Raw genomic sequence first — 19,861 nt, forward strand, 5'->3', positions numbered from 1 at the left:
CATCCACATATGCCAGAGAGCAAAAATGTCACCGAAAATCAAACCGCTCTCTTAGGCAAAACCAGAACCTAAATAATCATGGGTGCTTGCTTTCTATGCATTTGTACTTTCTACTGCACAAACTGCTTTACAATGCAAGCACATGCTATGGCAGCCCAAGTACAACTTAAGACAATAGAGAAGCAGGAAAGAGTGGATTTCACAGCATGGAGTAACTGTCTCGGAGCAGCTTTCTATTTTCAGGCACGATGTCTTGCATTGTACTGAAGTTATTTATTTAGCGAGTACGCTTTTGTTAAGAAACACCATAAGGTGAATTCACACACGAGGATGCAAGATGTGCAGTACTCTCGCAGCATTTAAAACCGTCGGTTGAACTCCCCCCACCCTACTTGCTCCCTGTTCTCATTTTTTTTGGCAGCCTTTATTTTGGACAATGCACACCCTGGGGGCATGCAGCAGAATAAATCAGTCACACATAAAGAAGAAACTATGAATATGAAACAGGCAAAATGCTCCTGATTTTGATGTATTTGGGACTCTTTCCCTTGAGTCAATACTACAAAAATCCTTGAACGGCTTCTCCTGGTAATGAAGGCCTTAAGAAGGTGTTTGATAAAAAGACAGACCTTTACGTAGGGATTTACAGGATTTTTTTAAGCTGATGATACTTAAGAAAAGCAATTATTTTTTGCAATTTGTTATTTTATACTCTGAGAGGCTGTGATAGGCTGGCATTATGGTTTTTTATGCAGCCATAAGACAGCTTTTTCTTAATAGCATCAAAACATGTAATTGTGTTGGATAATCACATTGTGTGATACTGTAAGGCCCATGATGGTGATAGCCGAATACTCAGTCTAGCATATCTCTGCCGAGCACAATGTTGGAATAACAATGTATTCAATTAATATTTCACCTAATAAAGTTTTCTGCAATCATTAATGTCATTAACAATTCTGTATTTTATTCCTGGAAGACTTTCTGTAGCTGTTTTACAAAGGCAGTCATGGAATTTGACTAAAGGTTTTCTCCAGTCACAAACATGCTAAAATAAACTCGTTTGATGTATATACATATAAAATACAGCATGCTTATTACTTTACAATGCTGGATACTGGCGCATTAGGTGAAGACGCATCTCTCAAACGCCTTTTTTTTTCTTCCCACTTGCCCATAATTGCTGTAAATATTCCAAGTTTAGCCTCTACAGCTGAGCTCGCTGTGCACAGGCCATCGCATCCCTGTCCTGGCGACTCCCTCCATGTCTCAGGGGCTCCCGGTGACAGCAGAAGGCAGCGCTGATGGGACTACGCAGGCTCAAAATTGAGAGCAGGATCAAGCGGGTTGATCTTTAAAAGACTTTTTACAATAAGTTTCACAAACTTGCTGGATGAATTTTCCAGCAAGTTCTGCTTACTGGGTCCATTTCCTACTGTTGCACCTCTCCTCTGCGCAGCTCCAGGAGGGAGCACACATCTCGGGGCGCCAGGCAGATGCCCCCAGGCCCCCAGTTCAGATATTGTCCATTTTTCAGCCGGGGACTGACTGGGTCAGGAAACGCCTGGGCCCAAGAAGAGCCTTTTGCAAACTCATGTCCAGTTTGTAGTAATAAATACTGATATAGCTGGGATCAAGGATACTGAAAGGCATTTCAGACAATTTAGTATCTGCCTTCTCCCCCAGTTTATGATGCTCCTTTCTATCCCTGGCATTTCCCCTACCCATTACCTTTCCCTCCGTATACAAACCTTAAGTGGCAGCAGTTGCTAAGGCTACAAGAGGCTGCAGTAAATCTGTGTGCGTGTATGGGGAGGGCTGGATAAAGGAAAGAGATGAGAGCAGAAAATTGCTTGTTTCGAGCCACTAGAGAAGCAGCCATGGAGAGAGGTGGGAATGGACGCAGGGCTAGACAAGGTGGAAGTCTACAACTGCTTTCACATGAGCACTTCAGCCTGTAACTTTTAACCCCAGTGTGTATACAAGTGCAGGTGTTTGCACCTGTGTGCCCATTTGCTCAGGAAACCAACATCATCAGCAGAAAAAAACCCAGATTTTTTTTCTGGCAGAAGCAGTCTTTAGTGAATGAACAATCAGGACTTGTCAACGGCATAAATTATTATTAAAATCTTAACAACTGAAACACTAATTTTAGAATAATTCTTGCATTTCTGCAGCACTGGTTGAGGAAAAGCAAATCACAGCCTTGATTTCACTTTCAGAAGATTTCAGAGAGCCCACATCTTTTCTGCAAAATACCAAAGAGTCTGTTGTCTCTGAAATACGCCTGTGTGCAGTGAAGCACACCGTTTTCTCTAGGCCCATATGGTTTTTTGGCTCCCTTTCCCTGGGGTACAATAACTGTGCGAGATTGTGGTGATCAGACACACAGTTGTCACATATGGACCAAAATACAGAAAGTAAAACACTGCGAGATTAGCATCTCCCCGGAGAAGGACCAGAGGCAGGGTCTGGAATGCAAAGCTGACGTGAGGGAGAGCATCCCTCTGCCCAGAATCTTTCTGCAGAGATACCAGCAGCGGGTTATTAAAGCAAACTAACGGGATGCAAAGTCCAGAGCAGCAGCACCTTATTATCTGGCCGCAAGCATAAAAATATGCCAAGAGATGGTCCTGATTAGCTGGGTTAAATGCTTGTTTCATCTCCGCTGAGCAAAATACCAGATTAGCTTCTGCAGAAGAAGAGATGCCTCGTGAGATTTTGACACTCAAAACAGGTTTCCTTGGTTATTAGTTAATAAACCTCAAGCAGCTTCTCCTTTATACTCATCTAAAAGCAAGAGGGAGAACCAGATCACATAATGGCCTGAAAGCATGAATGCATTTTATTTTCATGTAGAAGATAGCGCCTTAGTGTTTAGTTAATACTGCCTCCAATACAAACACACAGTGCGCGCCGCGGTTGACGGGAGTGCTGGGAATAGCTCTGAGGGCAGTTTGGGCTTCACTCCTCCGTACACAGTCTAGCACGGGCAGCATCCCCTGATCCGTGCTGACAGGCGAGGGATCTGCGCCGCTCCGGAGCAGCTGAGGCAGGGAGAGAAGGAGCAAGGGGTTATTGCAGAAGGGCAAGTGATTGCCTCTGCAGTGGCTGGCTTGAAACCAGGACAGTGGCTGAACACAGGGAAAAAAATCAAAGGGGAATGCTTCACTTTCCAGGGACACCCAAGAGCCATGTCCTGCCTCACACACTGAAGCGACTGGCACATTCATTGCTCCCTCGTTCCCTAGGGATCTACTCCTTCCAGGCGTTTCTGTTGGCTGAAGCTGCATGTATTCCCTCTCCAAGGCTAGCCACATTTATACTACTTTATTTCTGTAATAGCATCTAGGAGCTCTAGGCTCCTGGTTTCTTGCAACTATTCTCTCCTTGGGTCATTACCTCCTAAAGCATGACCAATTCAGGGGCAGATGGCTTGAAAGGGTCCTGGAGGCCTATTCACTGCTGTCAGAGCAGGGCAAACCTTGTCCTCTGGGTACCCTTCCTCCAGAAACAGCCTCCCAGAACAGGAGCTCTGCAGAACGTACATTTATTAATGAAGAGGCCAAGAGCCCCTGCAGCCACCCTACTTTCACACACAGTCCGTAACTGGTGGACAGAACAGGCAAGATCGAACAGGAGTCAAACCAGGATCTGTAACGGACTTCTAAACCAGGCTGCACAGGACATGGCTTGGTCTTTATCAAATGCAACCTGGATATAGGCATTCATTCACCATGCTCCTTCATCAAGGGGGAGGTCTGCAAATAACTCCTAAACAAGGATCCAAAGACAGAAAACGATCCCTTTCACTACCTCTGCACATTCATTCTCACTTTCAATAGAAGAAAAGATGCTTCAGATTCTCATTGAACAGTTTTGCATGTTTTCCACAGACACAATTAAGATTGGTTTCTGCTGGCACCAAAACCAGAGTATGTATGCAGTCAAGTGTACTAGTAACACATGGCTCTGCACTTTAAACTAGCTTCACTATTCCTTGGCAAGCATTTGTCACTGTCAGAATTGGCAATGACTCCTCAGAAAAGAGCCGCAGACTACGGAACAACAGAAGCGCTGCAAATCATGACCATGTCACCAGCAGAGCAGTGGATGGGAGCCTGGACAACAGCTGTCTGCAGTCTGCACTGCTCTAGCTGGGGTCATCAGTCACTGATTTTTATGAGCAATAAAACTGACTCAAGCGTTAAGAAGAAAAAGAGAAAAGAAAACCACACGAAAAAAGCTGATCTTATGAATATGAATAAGTGACCAGCATGGAGCAGTGATATTACGTTCATTGTATCAGAGGGGCATCTGCATTTACTCTTTTTTGGCCAGAAAATGGCTTATATTGCCCCAATTTTCTAAAATTATTTTCCTTCCCAGGTCTTAATGCTTAATGATCAGAATTCAAATGCTGACTTATAGAAGAACCTGTGCTACGCCGGAGTGGTAAGGCAGTGAAGGCTGACTGAACTTGAGCTATGGGAGGATATACAAAGCAGGAATGCTTGAAAACCAAGAGAATAAAGGAAAGCTGAAAAAGGAGGAAAATTTCCCTACAATAATGCTGATTCCCCTGCATATTCCACCCGAAGACAATTCACCTTCACCCCAATTTCTGCCTGCGAACTTCTTGAGCAGTGTTAAGCGTCGCACAGATAACTGGAAAGGTCTAGATGGTACCTGGATGGGTTTCAGAAGCTCATGGCGTGCCAAGCCCTTGGCATCCTTTCCTAGACAGAACAGTGAAAAGTAGACTGTCCCCTTCAGAGGGCTTCCTCTGGGCAAGGAGAAACACTTTTTCACATTAGTGAGTTGTCATGCACCCACACAGTCCCACAAAAGGATCCAAATGCTAATCATCAGTCCAACCACACATTCTGCAGTATCACAGGGAAAGAAAGACAGGGAAAAGGCTGGTGGAAAAAAAAACCGGACAAAACTTTAAGACCATATTTGTGATGAAGAACACACCACTAGTAAAACTGTCCATCTGAGAAACTAATTTGCAAACAAGACTAGGGATTTCTGACACAGAAAGACAGCTAATTTAATATTTATGGCCTAAATTTGCCAGCTGACTACACAGCTCTCCACAAAATTAAAAATACTCTTCTCCTGATCCTCTGAGATCCTGTCCTGCACCAGAGACTAGACACCCATTTACATCACATACGGTATTGTACTCAGACATTATACAAGAAATAATAATTTTTAGAAGGGTATTCAAATAATTAAACAGTTAAGAAACAACAACACACCCCAAGATGAGCTGCTTTCAAGTCCTCCCCCTTTCATCAGCTGCGCGACCAGAAAGTGCCCAGGTGGCCAATGCAGAAATGCACTTAGAAAGCTCTTTAACCGCAAATTGTAAGTGGATAAATCTTAGTTTAACTCAGCACAAACATTTTCCACGCTTCCTTGTCCCATCTTCCTGGTGTCCCTGGAGAACAGCAAAGGAGACGGTGAAACCTTATTTGTGATGACTTTTGGCCCTGTAACACTTGGTAGCTAATTACTCTCCCGGTGACCTCTGACAGGGCTAGCAGCGTCAGACCTTCCCCTCCTGCTTTAATCAATACTCATAACAGCTGTGTTGGATACACTCAGCAATTTTACAGATGACTGAATGGGTTTACTCATCAGTATTTTCTACTGCAAGAGAACAAGCTCCCTGGTTATATGCATTACCACTCAAAACTTTAATGTCTTCAGGCCAAAATGGGGTAGAGAAACCTATAGGTGGTATCTTAAAATGGTTTAAAATTAGGCACAGTTTTAAAAACCAAAGGGAAGCCCGACGTTTTCATTTTCATCTCCCTGAGCCAACTATTTAGTGCAACATTCATAACAAAGACTAGAAAAATCACAGAGGAAAACAAAGACATGCCTCTTCCAATCAACTAATACCTTAGGCAGTTCCTATAAAATGTGTACTTCCAATGCCCTAAACATCATGTAATATTAAAAAGGAGCCTAAAACTTTCTCACAGAAGGAAGCTAAATTTAACCAAGTGAAGAGTTGTTCTGTAATCACAAGAACTGCAGCAATCAATGAAGATTGCCTCTTACCAGAGAGGAGCTTTTAGTAGCACCTCTAAGAACTCAAAATTGGGCATACTTGATATTATCATTTCAGGACATGAATTCCCTTTGGGATGAATCTCAGGAAAGGAAAGAATAAAAACAGGGTGACACACTGGGAGGTTAAAATACAGGTATTTTTAAACACCTCTTTAGAAGTATAATTCATCTGCATGGAAATTGTCTTATAAGAAAAACAATACAGAGATGATCCCACCTAGGAGAATACAGCAGAAACTGGGTCTCTCTTTGGAACATTCACCTAAATGTCCCTAATTACTCCCAGCTAATTACTTTCAAAATGGAAGAGCCCTGCTCTTTCCTTTGAAAAAATATTATTTTCTTCCTCCGAATGGGACGTCAGGACATTGAACTGACAATTATTTTAGGTATCCCAAGTCACAGCCTGGGACCTAACCATAACAGAAAAATGTGCTAAAAATATAGGCACATTTTTTCCCCCTGTTTTGATGGCCCTGCCCATCTTCAGGCAGAAATGCTAGTTTGTTAAATATAATGAAGTACTCAATGGGAAGCTCCCTCTTTCTCAACAGACATTTCCACGTGCACCTGGACAAAAGCTGCATGGGAGAACTAGGAAGATTTCCCAACACTGCTGGACATATTTCATGTTTAGCTTATTTGGGGCCAGGGCAAAATATTAAAAATGTGATTATTTCCTTTCTTTTCACCACCGTGTATTTGGAGGGTGGGCTTTTTTCATCGGCCATTTAAAAAAGAAATAGCTACTTAAAAATTTTTATGGTCTCTCTGTTAACTCTGTTTAGAACACAATTAGAAATGGCACAAAAAGATACCTTTGGAAGCAGAGCACAACGGAAAAGAAAAGAGCAGCTGGCGCCAAGAGCAGAGAAGCAAATTATTTAGTACCTGGCAGATAATGAGAACACTGAAAATACACTACTTAATGCTAGTGCTCTGACAAGGCTACGTACGTCACCTCATCACGCTAATACAGACAGACCGGGTGGCAGCCAGCTGGTCCTCCTACCCACCCATCTCCCTGAAAGCAAAGATTTGTAAGCCGCCAAATAATAAACCTGGACAGAAGTCTTGAGGATCATTAATCTCGCTATCAATCAACCCATTTGGAGATTCGCTTCTTGCTGTCGCTGATACTAATCTGGTAGTGGCTCGAGAGCTCTGGGGAAGCCTGGAGTATGCGTGTCTGGGGAATTGCTTTAATGAGTTCCTTGCATTCAAAGGTTAACAAATGTGACAAGGAAACACAAATATCAGAGACAATAAACTACCATCCACTGAACCAAACCACTGAGAAATACCACGTTGTGTATTCTGCTGTGGTGTGCTGAATACATCTCTAACTAGCTCTGTAAGAATACCCCAGTCAGACCCCAGTGACCTATCTCAGATGCCAGGAGACATGCAGGCACGTCGGTGTGAGCTCTGCCCACTCCAGCACTCCTTATCTGCTGGGCTGAGTATCTTGGGCATAGCTCTGCATTAATACAGCTACACCACAGAGAAGCAAGTTGTATTCGCTGAAGTGGTGTGCTGGTTACATTGGACAATCAGCGTGGCGTGAACACGTCCACTGGGCTCCCTGCGCTGAACATAGCAGACCCACATCAATTAATACATCAGAATAAAAAGTCCCTGCATCAGTAGGATCCTCCCAGTAGCGTTTGCATTAAACGGTGCAGTATTTTCTGTGAGAATGCTTCTAAAAAAATAAATAGCATCAACAATAGCAATACCACCAAACAAATTCCAAGATAATTAATACGAAAAACCTAATTAATACCAAAAAGCAGTAAGCAGTATCAAGCATACTTTGGCATTATAAAGAAGCACAGAAAATAAAAACAATGTATGTTTTAAATTGCCATCTCCACAGACTAAATAAGCCATCAGAAAAATTCTAGAAATATTATAAGCAAGTAATGGAAATAGAATTCACTACACCATGAGGCAGAAGTAACTAGAAGGATGATCCTGAAAGTGCTTGAAATGAAGTGAGGAAGAGTTCTCTTTTCAAAATATTTATTAAGAAAATGACATATTTGACGTTTCAGGCCTATAACCCATTCAAAGCTCCTTGAATTTTAGCATCAAGACGCATTTATTATACAAAAAGGACTCAACGTATGACGCATATCAGAAAAGTTACCATGAAGTCTATTAGCAGGGCCCCAATTATATACAAGAGTCAAGAATTGAAAAATCATAAAGTAACAGATGTAGAAGAGATTTTGCCTTTAAGAAATCAGTCAAAATTATTCTGAAAATTAGAAACTGCTTTCATTCTCATGACAAACTCTTTTTCAGTAAGTATACACTCGGGCAAATAAACTATTGCTTTCCCGTTGTCTTAATCAGTGTGTAGAAACATCTAATAACAAAACTAATCACAGGAGGAGAACATTTTGATTCAAGATAAAAGTTCATTGCAGATAAGTGAAACAAGAAATTCAGTCAACCTATGTTAATTATTAGATCCCTTAACACCAGATACAGTTTAATATATTTTCTATTTATAGACTGTTCGCTTGATTTGCACTATTTCCAAAGCTTTAATCTACCTTTTATTAAGCTCTTTATAACCTTTCAGTGTTGATAAAGGTGAGACTGGGGAAAAGCAGAAAAAAGCCCACAAGAATTACAGTTTGCATCTTCGCAAAAACATATTAATGCTTCTTAACGTATGAAGAAATGCGCCTGGATCCATCAGGCACTTGCTCCGCAGCAGACGTGTAAATTAAACACAAGCTCTTGGCTCGGTATTTCCTTTTCTTGAAGCTCATGAAGTGACACGGCTGCACAGGCAGACACGCTGTCCTCCAGGAACGCAGGAGATGGCTGCTCCTAGGTGAATTGTTCAGCCCCGACACCTCTAGCAATTCAGATTCATTTCCCTCCCACTGTATTTATGCATTTCATTTCCATGTTCCGAGGCGACCTTTGGTGGTGCTTTTGCTGCCATTAGTGCAGCAATTAGTGAGCTTGGGAGCAGAAAGGACGGCAGCAATCACCATTGCCAAGAAGATGCGATCGGGTATGCAGGCAAGGGGAGATCCAGTGGGGACCGAGGTCCTGCTCTTAGACCCACTCCAACGATTTTCATCTCTGCTCCTAACTGGGAACCGTAGTAGCAAGCTCCTGTTTTATTCCAGTACTTTAATTCAAGGAGTTTTGTGAGCTGAAAATGTTTAAAATGCAGACTAAACAGAAGAGTATTTTGCCACTATTTCTGGTAGTTTTGTCCCAGACATTTGGTTTCAGATCTGTGATTTCCTGTCGAGAACACACAAGTGTGAAATACTTGTTGATCCGTTTATTCATTTGCCTCCTGGCTGATCGTAGCCATTTTGACAGAATGGATAAATTGACTTGCTCCTTGTTGTTTTGTGGTTTTTTTTTCACATGCTTCTCCATCAGCCTGGAAGCGCTGCCCCAGCTTCCCAGATGCTGAGCTTAGGTCTTTATCACTCCTACCCCCCCCCCCCCTTACATCCTGCACCCCCCTTTTAGAGGCTTGCTAAGCCAATTTCGCACAATACCCAGGTTGTCTGAAATGCCACAAACAAACTCTCGCTATAGCAGCTTCTGCAACTCCATCTGCCAGATGAAAATGATACATAATATTTAGAGAAGCTATTTTTGAACAATTCAAGCCCAATAAACACTTTACATCACTCTTTAGCGCATGAGATATATCTGTGACAATTGCACTTGGTTACTCCAGGCAGCATTTAACTATTATCTACAACGCATCTCAGCAAATCATCTATTTTTCCAAGTCATGAACAAACACAGCGATTTGGAAAGGGAACAACTCTTGATCATTCTCACTGAGAAAATGGCAAAGGTAACAGCTTCAAGTGATCAGGCAAAACCCCGTAACATCAGCACGGGATTTTCAACACAAAGTAATTTCAGCAGGCTAACAAATGAGTCGCTTTTCTCCGACAGACGTGTAGCAGAACACGGTGCATTTAATTGATGTGCCCTTTTATTGCAAAACATACTGTCTCCCTCCAGTTTGACTAGAGCAATGGGATGCAGCATTGCCAGGAAAGAGCTGAAGAATGCAAACTTGGCACCACACAGTAACTAAATGTTGATTCATGGAAATTATGAGACATTCAAGGGGACAGGTCCCAGGCTCCAAATTACGCTCCACTCTTCTATTGCCACCATGTGATTATAGCAAGTTTGCGTAGAATTTCCTGCTCACTCTTCTAATTGGATTCTTGCAAAGGGCAGTTTGCTGTGCCACGAGATTGTCACTTTATATCCTGCTTTAACTCCAAACCACTCAATTAATATTAAATTCCATTTATTATAAAAGCATTTGTTTCTACCCATATGATGCTATCAGCAGCCATCTCATTAATATTTATTTCCACAAAGCGGCCCACTGATGTTAAGATCTCAGATACAGCTAGTAACTTTAAAAGGGGAAAATATGTGAAGCCAAGAAGGTCAAAACAGAACATGAGCTGTAACAGAAAACATTCAACCCATGTGAATTTAACTCCTTCTTCGCAGAAAGCTGAGTAAATACAATAAGGTTGGCAGACAGCAATGGTAATGTTTAAAGTTAATCCAGTCACCAGAAAAAAATGAAGAGTGAGGTTGCCAACGCATCTTTCTCTGGGGTGGGGAGTTGCTGTGTCTGGCGCACCAAGGAAAAAAGGATGCTGGAAAGAGGCGTGGAAGGGGAACGCTTGTCCGCTGCCTTATTCCTCTGTGAGCTGAGCTGTCTACTTTCCAGGCTTCAAAAAATAAAAATAAAAATGGAGAACCGTGGATAACCTGAAACCCTGGGCTAGGGTTGGTTTAAAGACCCTTTTCTTCAGCATCCTTTTCTGTGCTCAGCACACAGGGAATTAGCACAGCCTGTCCCAGTGCAGAAGTCAATGGGACCCCCCGCTCACCATCCAAGCAATGGAGGAGCAGAGGGCTGCAGATGCTTTAAGTGGTTCAAAAAAACTGGTATGAAGCTCAGGGATTCTCTTGCACACTTTCAGTACAAGGAAGCATTGCTAAGGAAAGAGAGGAAATCCAAGGGCAGGCTCGAATCCTATAGACAGCACTGCAACCCACCGAAATCTCAGAGTCGCAATAACGCAGACTTTTCATTTCCCCGTAGGCCTAGCTGCAGCTTGGATTATCGCAATCGCTGGTGAAATGGGAGCATTTCTTGTATATTCAGAAGTGCCCAGCTGCTTCTCATGCAGAATGCTCCTGAGAGTGAGATTACACATTCAGACACGGTGAGATGAAGCAGCTGCTGAGAATGTATATCAAATACTGTGATTTCTCCTCTTCTGCTCTCTTATTCCGTGCATCTCGAATAAAACTAAACTGCAGGGACAACAGGTTTCTTTCTAGTAGTCTCCACCTATTCCTTTAAACTATACAAAAGGGAGCTTGTTCCATGTAGCTCCGTGGATAACAAAAACAGTGATGTTGAACTCTAACCTTCCGCTACCACAACGAGCTAAATTAATTCCCTACAGCGCATCAGGACTGCTTTTGAAAAGGCCCAGAGTCTGCAAAAAACAGATGGAAACTAAACTTATGGGCCTTTAAAGATGTCAAGCATTTCCTTGCAGTGATGGCATTAGAAACTTTCTTCTTCCCATCAATTTTTTTATTAATCAGAGCACACATGGCAACTCCCTGTGTGGCACCACTCAGGGCTCGCCCCATCAACATAAAACCTTGTGAAATTATCACCTCGGGTTTACCACTGGGATAACAATGCTTTTATACCTAGAATTAAAAAGATGAATTGTCACAGCTTGGCAAATCAATATGCAACAGCAGACATCTAACTCCAATGCTATGTCGTTGCCCCTTTTCTTCCCACAGATTGTTCCCACATTCGATCTGGCTCGGAGACCCAGAGGAAGGACTCCTATGGCACTGTTGTCATCTTCATAGTTTTGCTTTCAGAACCACTGTTTTGGAGATTTCGAAGCACAAATGCATTTTGGGCAGCAGTGAAGCCAAGCCTGCAGGCTCCTACTTCGACAGCCAAATACACTGCAGAGAGCTGCAGAGCCCGTGTAGGTCCCCAAATTCTCATCTCCACCACCACGTTATGTGGAACAGAAGAGTCTTGATCACCCATTTTCTTGGGTTACTTGAGTCAAGTTACTCTTTCTCCCCCAAAGAGCTGAACTGGCATTTTTACCATCAAGAGGGTGGTGCGGTTGTGGAGTGCCCAATCATTTCTGAAGAGACATTGGGGACCTGGTGCCAGGTCCTTATTCACAGACGACAATCATTACCATAAGCATAAGAAAAAGGGTTCTGCCCTCCTGACTGCAGCCAAGTGCTCCACACGAGTTGGCTTTGCAGTGATAAATGTCACGTTTACAATGGGGTTTGCAACATGAAAGTCTGTAATTTGCTTTCCAGGGACCTATGCTTGATTATCAGGAGAGTTAGAAGCATTCACTGAAGTCTAATGAATAGAATTAACACATCATTTAAACAGGGACTAATATGTATGCAAATTAGAAAAAGTTAAAATAAGAGTTCAAGCCATAATTTCAGAAAATGTAGACTGCATCCTTATGAAATATGAATGTTTCAATTCACCTCATATCTTTACATCTATGTTAGCTGCTTTGCATGTGAACAATAGGGTGCATCAAACCCATTTTGATTTTTGTATTTGAACTTGGACTTATAAAATGGATTATATTGAAACATGAATAATATATATGCTAATTAAAGACTCCATTTAATGACATAAATAAAGACGAAGACCAATACAGGCTAATTTCCATTTGCAAATTTCCTAATTACTGTATTTTCCTTTGGAAAGCAGAAACTTTATTTCCACAGTCTCAGAAAAAAAGAATAATTTCTTTGCTCAAAGTATTTTAAAAATCTTTTCAACTTTTTTTATTCTTTGGGATTGATCTCCACAGAGATACAATTGCTTTGCCTAGATATATTCAGAATTAAATATCACCCAAGCCAAACTATTCTGATTTGTGCATGCAAATAGTGTTACTTAATTATTAACTATCATTAGATTTTTCTCTAATAAGGACTTATTGTTGATAAATATAAGGTGTATATACCCCTCAATATCACAAAGCAACTCTGGCAGATGTAAACCAACTAAATGTCCTCGATGTTTGATAGGCAGTTAAACTCTCCCCTCTCTCCCCTATTCCTCCTGCTCCCCAAAATTAGACAGACCAAGGGCACAGGACAAGGGTACAGTTGTAGGGAGACAAGGCATCAGCAGAGAACGTGACTACAACTTCTGTCATGCAAAGCCTACAGAAAAGCTTGCTGAAGAATAAACAGATTGCCAGAAAAGCCCTTTTAGGTTAAAAGGTTTGTTTGTACCTATAACAGTGAGGAAAGTGGTGAAAAAATCTTCATTCAAATGAGTACGAAGCTGTAAAGATATTAGGGCCAGGAGAATCTTTTTTTGCTGATGTGTAAATGTTGGTTATGTGGATAAAGAAGCCTAGACTCAGCCTTAACTCACAAAACCAGCATTTGCAGGCTCTGAAAAGCAAACTGCAAAGCAAACCCATTTAGTCCCTGATTGAAATAGCACCCTGAATGCTTCAAAAATAAGGAGCTGTATGAATGGGAAGAGACTAAACATACTGGTACATTTATGTCCTAGGCTTTTATTAAAAAAAAAAAATAAAAAAAAAATCCAAAAAGTGACAGGTATGAGGACTGCATCTTCACAGCTTTCACTTCATATCTGTAATACCAGTTGCTATTACCAATGCACGCTGAAATTTAGGAAACTCATAAGACTCTGAAGAGTAAATGATCATCATTTTGAGTTATCAAGTGGTTGGAAGCCCTCTGTGCCCTCAGCACTGCCAGCACTGTACAACTGCTGCAATCTTCTTCCCTGCCACGGGTGCTAGGGGAGCACAGCCTGGCACCGCGTGAGAAGAGGCTCTCCCCGCTCCCGGCTCAGCACCCTCTGCCCCTGCGGTGCCCATCCCTCCAGACTCCTCCTCTCAACATTAGTGGAACTGGCTTGAGGACATAAATACCTTAACAAAACCTGGAAAGCAGCGGGAAAGCTTGCAGGCCAGTTTACTTTGATCATTTCTCTAACAGCATAAAAATCCTCTTCACTGTCAAACCACTCAGCTACTAATAAACTGTGAGACTGGCAGAGGTAATTTCTCATGACGGGTTCAGGAGATGCACTCCCACTGCCTGCCTTGCAGAGGGCTATTCTCTCACTCCCATTCAAACCCCACCTTTATGCCAAATATCCGTCAGGAGGGGTAAATTCCATTTCCTATCTCCATCCACTGGCAGGCAGGGATTTGCTCCAGCTGAGGATCCCTGTATCGCCAGCATCATGCCCGTGCAAAAGGAAAGAAGTCCCTTTATACATGACTAGGAGAAGCCCCCATCCGCAGGGATTCGGCACCATAGCCCTAAGTCCAAGCCGTGGCATGACAAAACATGCCTCGATCTGTAATGGCTTAAAATGTGTTTGACACGGGAGTGAATGAGATAAGCTTGTGCTGCTACAAAACGTGAGGAATTTTACCAGTGCTGACTGGAAACTTTCTGACAGTGGTTAAAAAACAGTTTTAGAGAGTGAGTCACTATACGGAAATATATTCGTTTAACTGATAATTTGATCAGAAGGAAAATAAAAAACAAATTTGAGCCTTCAGGGAATAGAACATTTGTCATTATTGGCAAATGTTTGATTTCTTTTTTTTTAAACATTACCAATATTTTAAAAACTCAAATGTGGCTTATTTCTATTACTTTATAAATGTCACTTTGTAGGATATTTCAAAATGGTTTTTTGTTCTATTTCAGAAAAGACAGGATTTCCAAAAACCTGAAACAACCCACCAATCGAGAACCAGGCATGCCACCCACGCCTGTTTCAGCTTAAAAGTTAGAGCTCAAATGGATTTTAGTGAAATACATGCCGTTTGTAGTGACAGAAGAAATGTTTTCTTTTAAATAAACAAACTTGGTGTTCTACAATAAACGGAATGAATTCACATACTTGCAACATTTGTAATAGCAGCACAACATGTGTTGTGCATTCCAAGGCGTTGGTTTTTCCCAAATTGCACAGGTTTTAAGAAAAGCAAAATTAAGTCCACCCCTGCTTGTTATTGTTTTACTAGGCTGCTGATTCCTAGTATTTATCCAACCAGTTAAGATTGCTGAATTGATTTAATATTCTTACCCTATAATTTTACACTCGGACCACATCCTGCTGTGAAATAGCTAGTGCTAATGATAGTCCAAATGCTGCTGTGGGACTTAGGACAGCACAGGGCCCTTCACTAGCTATATTTTATGGTTACAAGGAGAGAGGAAAAAAAATGTAATTTATCTGGTTGCTGTGGTTAATTCACAGTTTCACAGCACAGGTATACTGTTCCCTCTGGGTACATCTACTTGTATTATAGGATATTTCATTCACAGTTAGTCCAAGACATTCCTCTAGCTCTGGACCTACCAATTTATGAGAGGAAATCTACTCCAGAGATACCTGTATACACTTTAACACATACTCTTACATACTAAGAATATTATAGAAAAGATATAAACTAGCAACAGATCAATGGAAAACATAAACTAGCATCAGATCAAACAACGACAGGTTAATAAATTGCTTCTTTGAGCTGAGAAGGGGAACACAAAAATAATGCATCCATCTTAAGAAATAGTCTTTTTTCAAAAAAGCGATTTAATTTCACAAAAAGCATTTGTGAAATTTGTCTTTTAAAATACTGGTCATAGCTTTAAAAGCCAGAGTTCAAAAATGTTTAAGTTGTATACAAGTTTCCTATAGAATAGCTTACAAAAGACCTAACAGATTGAGTACAAGTCAGTGGTACCTGGCATCCTCTACCACTGCGCTTATCAGAAAACACTGTTTCTCAGCACCTACAAACCAGTTCTTAATGGAGCTTAACTAGAAGATTTGATTATTTAAAAAAATATTCATTCAAAATTACTCCTTGTAAACTACTACCTTTAATCCCGCTACTGCACAGATAAAATCTTGCTCTTTTTTTTCCAAGACCTCACCATTACAGCAGCACTGAGGAAGGCATTTCCAGAACAAAAAGTCTGCAATTAATCCATGTAATTAGTTCCACTGAAACAAAACAGAAAGATCAGTTGCAGCCACAGCACAGATCCCTCCTTGCCTGACCTCAGCTGCCCTTGCCTGTTCCCCTTTGCTCTCTCTGCAGAAGAAAGTATTTAAGGAAATGTCGGGGAAATATTGTTATACCTCTAAACAAAGCAATGAAGAGTGTGTCAACAGCAGTTTTCCAACTTGCTTTCAAGATGTTTGCATAAACTTCATCCTCTTTAATGAATGGGATGGCCAGTGTGGGCCTGTGGGCAAAGCATAACCTAAAGGTCTCAGTTCTTATGGGATACATCTTACAGCAAATTAAAAATAAAAAAAGTATACTTTTTTGTTTGGGAGTTTTCAAGGTCACCAACATGGTAATAGAATTCTAGTCTTCCACAACCGAAACATGTATTCTCCTGTTGTTTGACTTACGATTGCATGCTTGACATTATCTTTTAAAATAAAGGTGATGCAGATCTGGGCTCCCACTGAGTTCAATGGCCACATCCATAAAGTGCCTGCAGAAAAGATGCTCACACAGCTGACCCACACGGTACGAACATCCCAGGAGTTGAGGAACACGCAGGTTTCAGTGAGAGTTCTCATTTAAAGGTACTGTTAAAAATAATCACAATCCAACAGGCACCAGGACTGCTGGCGCTGGGACGGGTGGTTTCACAGCTGTGAAATCTTGGTTCTTCAAGCAATTGCCATTCCCCATCTCCTTTGCAAGAAAATATTTTCATATAACAGCCTCTCCAGGGATGCCTAGATTTGGTCACCCTGGGTGCTTGCTCGCAGGGTCTTTGCCCTTGGCACGAGGGGTGGCCTCATGCTGGCACTCACTGCTGATAACGGGGCAGTATTGACACGTGCAGTACGGATGGTACCTTAGATAACACACAACTGGGGCAACAAACCACAGCTATACCAACCCCTTCTCCTCCGTTTGTTTTTAAACTTCAAATCATTGTTGTACTCTTAACTCTTCCCTACTTTTAGACTCCCTGCTGCAAGAGAACAGATGGAACAAAACTCCAAACAGATTTTTTTCCACCAACCTGTGGGTCTCCTGACACAATTGTCCTCTGCAAGCTGCCTTTGCAGTTTCTTTCCTGCCCTTTTGTATCTTCCTTTCACTCTCTCTCCAAAGCTAGAGCCCTCCTTCTCTTCTCCCCACAATTCTTAGATGTGCTCTTTTATCGGCTTCACGTTATTCACTTTAAACATGATGCATTTAAACCGTGTCTTCCAAAAGCTTTTTCAGACTTCTAGCCTGTGATTTACAGGACAATTTATCACACTACACCATTCCTCCTCTCCTCTCATGCTTGCATGTGTGCTTTAAAGCTCACACTGCAAAGCTGCAGAGAACGGGCCTCGACGCTCCCGTACAGGGTCAGTGACTCCTGCGGTGCTCCTGACAAATGGCTGCTTAACCTTGTTTTGGAACCTAGAAATGATGGAAGCTCTGTAGACCACTGCTTTATTTGTCTAATGTCAAACCTAAATTTCTCAGTTGCTGCAATTTAAACCAAAGAGTCCTTATCCCCAGCACGATTGGTGCAGAAGATCACGTATTCCTTGCAGACCGTTTCCATGTACTAGAGCACTTGCTTCCTCTCTTCACTAACAACCCTGCCCACCCATTTGGTCTAACCAACTTCTTCACAGGAAAGGTATATCTGACAAGAACAACCATAGTCCTCTCTTATTTACACCTGGAGATAAACCAGCCTGCTATAAATCCAGATTTGTTTTTCATTTACTGGACAGCTGAGAGGAGAATATCCCTTCATGAAATTCAGATGAAGGCTGGACATGTGTGACATAGGAAGAAGCTGGCTTCAAATACATGGCAAGAAGTAACTTGTTACTGCAACTGCATATTCTTGAGAACCCATATAACGTGATACAGGTTCTTCAGTCATGCAGACTCAAATTCACAAAGGCAAAGTCTCATTTAGCTGATACCGGTTATTCAGGAGTCACGCTGTGAACATCAATGGGACTGCTCAGGTTTACACCTGAAGCAAAATCTAGACTGTGCTATTTCCTTGAAATGGGACATTGCTGGGTCAAAGTGTGCTTACTGATTTTTGACGTTGCTCCTGATGCTGCATTATTAGGACTAGAAGTACTATTTTCTGAGTTTTGTAGATATCCTGACAGTTCTGGGAATCATTACTGATCTGCATTTAAGCTTGGCAAATCCCTCTCCAACTTCTTTCCTTTCTCAAGACAAAATTTGTTGGTTTTCTAAAGCGGCAGCTCACTACTGGCCTCACCAGTGAGGAAACGGAAATCTTGCAGAATTGTGGTTTGCAAGAAAAAGTAAAACTAGCGTTAATTAAAGAGTAAAAGTAACAGGCATATAATGAGAGAACATGCCCCTTTCCACAGTCTAGCTCTTAACAGATCATCCAGCATGCTTAAAAAGCAACTTTCCATCTGCAAATCTGTCTCTCTCTCTTTTTTGTCTAATGAGCATGAGTTAGTCTGTTCAAAAGCCCAAATGGGCATCTCAGGGCCAATTCAGCAGCAGGGGGTCCGTTACTATAACAACTGACGACAACTGTGATTTCTGAAAGGCCCGAAAGTAGCCATTTGGGAAATGGTTATTGAGCAAGAAGTTGGGAAGGAATGGCACAGAAGGAATGGCACAGAAGGAATGGCTGCGCGGGTGCTGCGTCCCGGCCTCCCCTGCGCACAGCTGCACTTGCCTACCTCAGCCCATCATGCACAGAGAAAGCCCTGGCGCCCCGCCACCCTCGCAAACAGCCGGGCCGGATCCTTTTCAGCTCCCTGCAAGAGGACAGAATGAAAGCCCATGAGCTGATGACGGGAGGAACAGCAGCGGCATGCCGCGATTCGGCGTTAGCGGAGCTCCTTGTGGGCTTTTTCCCCCTCGCTCCAGGCTGTGTGCTGCTGGATGAAAGAGCAGAGATGCTGTCAGAGAAGTTTCCATATTGATTTTCCTCGTAACGGAGGAATGAGAAGTGCTCAAAGAATGATACCAACAGCTAGAACAAGCAACCGGCAGCTGCCCTAAGCTTCAGGCTTGAAAGCAAGCTGCCTGCCATCGGCACAAAGGATGAGCTCGGTTCCCCGGGCGGCATAAGAGGGAGCTGATCACAGGCCTGCTCCCCTTTAATGAAAACAAGCAGTGCTTTGAGATACAACACACAGAAGGGCCCAATATTTCAGTACCTTTACCTCCGGCACTGGCAAAATCAAACACAACCTGGATCTTCTGCAATAGGAGCTGAAGTGCTTTTCCTGCATTGCCTGTGCTGAAGCAGGGAGATCAGAGGGCTCCGGATCAGGCTGGGCTGCATCCCACTTGCCAGGCAGGGATCTGCCCCATCCCCATCCCTCTGAGGCTGTTTGTCATCATACGAGAGTAGATGTGGCCATTCCCAGAGGAAAATGAAGGCATGCCCTGTTTGGCATGAGCAGGGCATATCGAGTCGCTAAAAAGGAGATGGAAGCTGCACGGGGGTTCAGGCACACCACTCACCTCCACGTTTCCCCTCGTCTCCCTGTGGCGTTGCCCGTCTCCCAGCTCAGGAAATCTCTTGCCCTTGTCGGTTAATTCTCCTCACTGCCTGTGATGACACGGGTTGTGCTCTGGGGCACTGCCATCCCCAA

General features: G+C 42.5%; 1 protein-coding gene across 2 annotated transcripts in view; it reads right to left on the minus strand.

Annotated features, from left to right (window-relative positions):
• The window catches only part of PTPRG (protein tyrosine phosphatase receptor type G), a 408,891-nt gene that overhangs the window by 41,528 nt on the left and 347,502 nt on the right, over positions 1 to 19,861 (minus strand). Inside the window, exon 14 of one of the 2 annotated variants that reach the window (XM_054838538.1) lies at positions 18,938 to 19,015. The exons of the other annotated variant lie outside the window; for it this stretch is intronic. Coding sequence (XP_054694513.1) covers positions 18,938 to 19,015 — 78 coding nt within the window. The remainder of the gene's footprint in view (positions 1 to 18,937; positions 19,016 to 19,861) is intronic. 2 annotated transcript variants of the gene reach the window in all.

Source organism: Grus americana, chromosome 11 (assembly GCF_028858705.1).
Source record: "Grus americana isolate bGruAme1 chromosome 11, bGruAme1.mat, whole genome shotgun sequence".
NCBI classification, from domain to species: Eukaryota; Metazoa; Chordata; class Aves; order Gruiformes; family Gruidae; genus Grus; species Grus americana.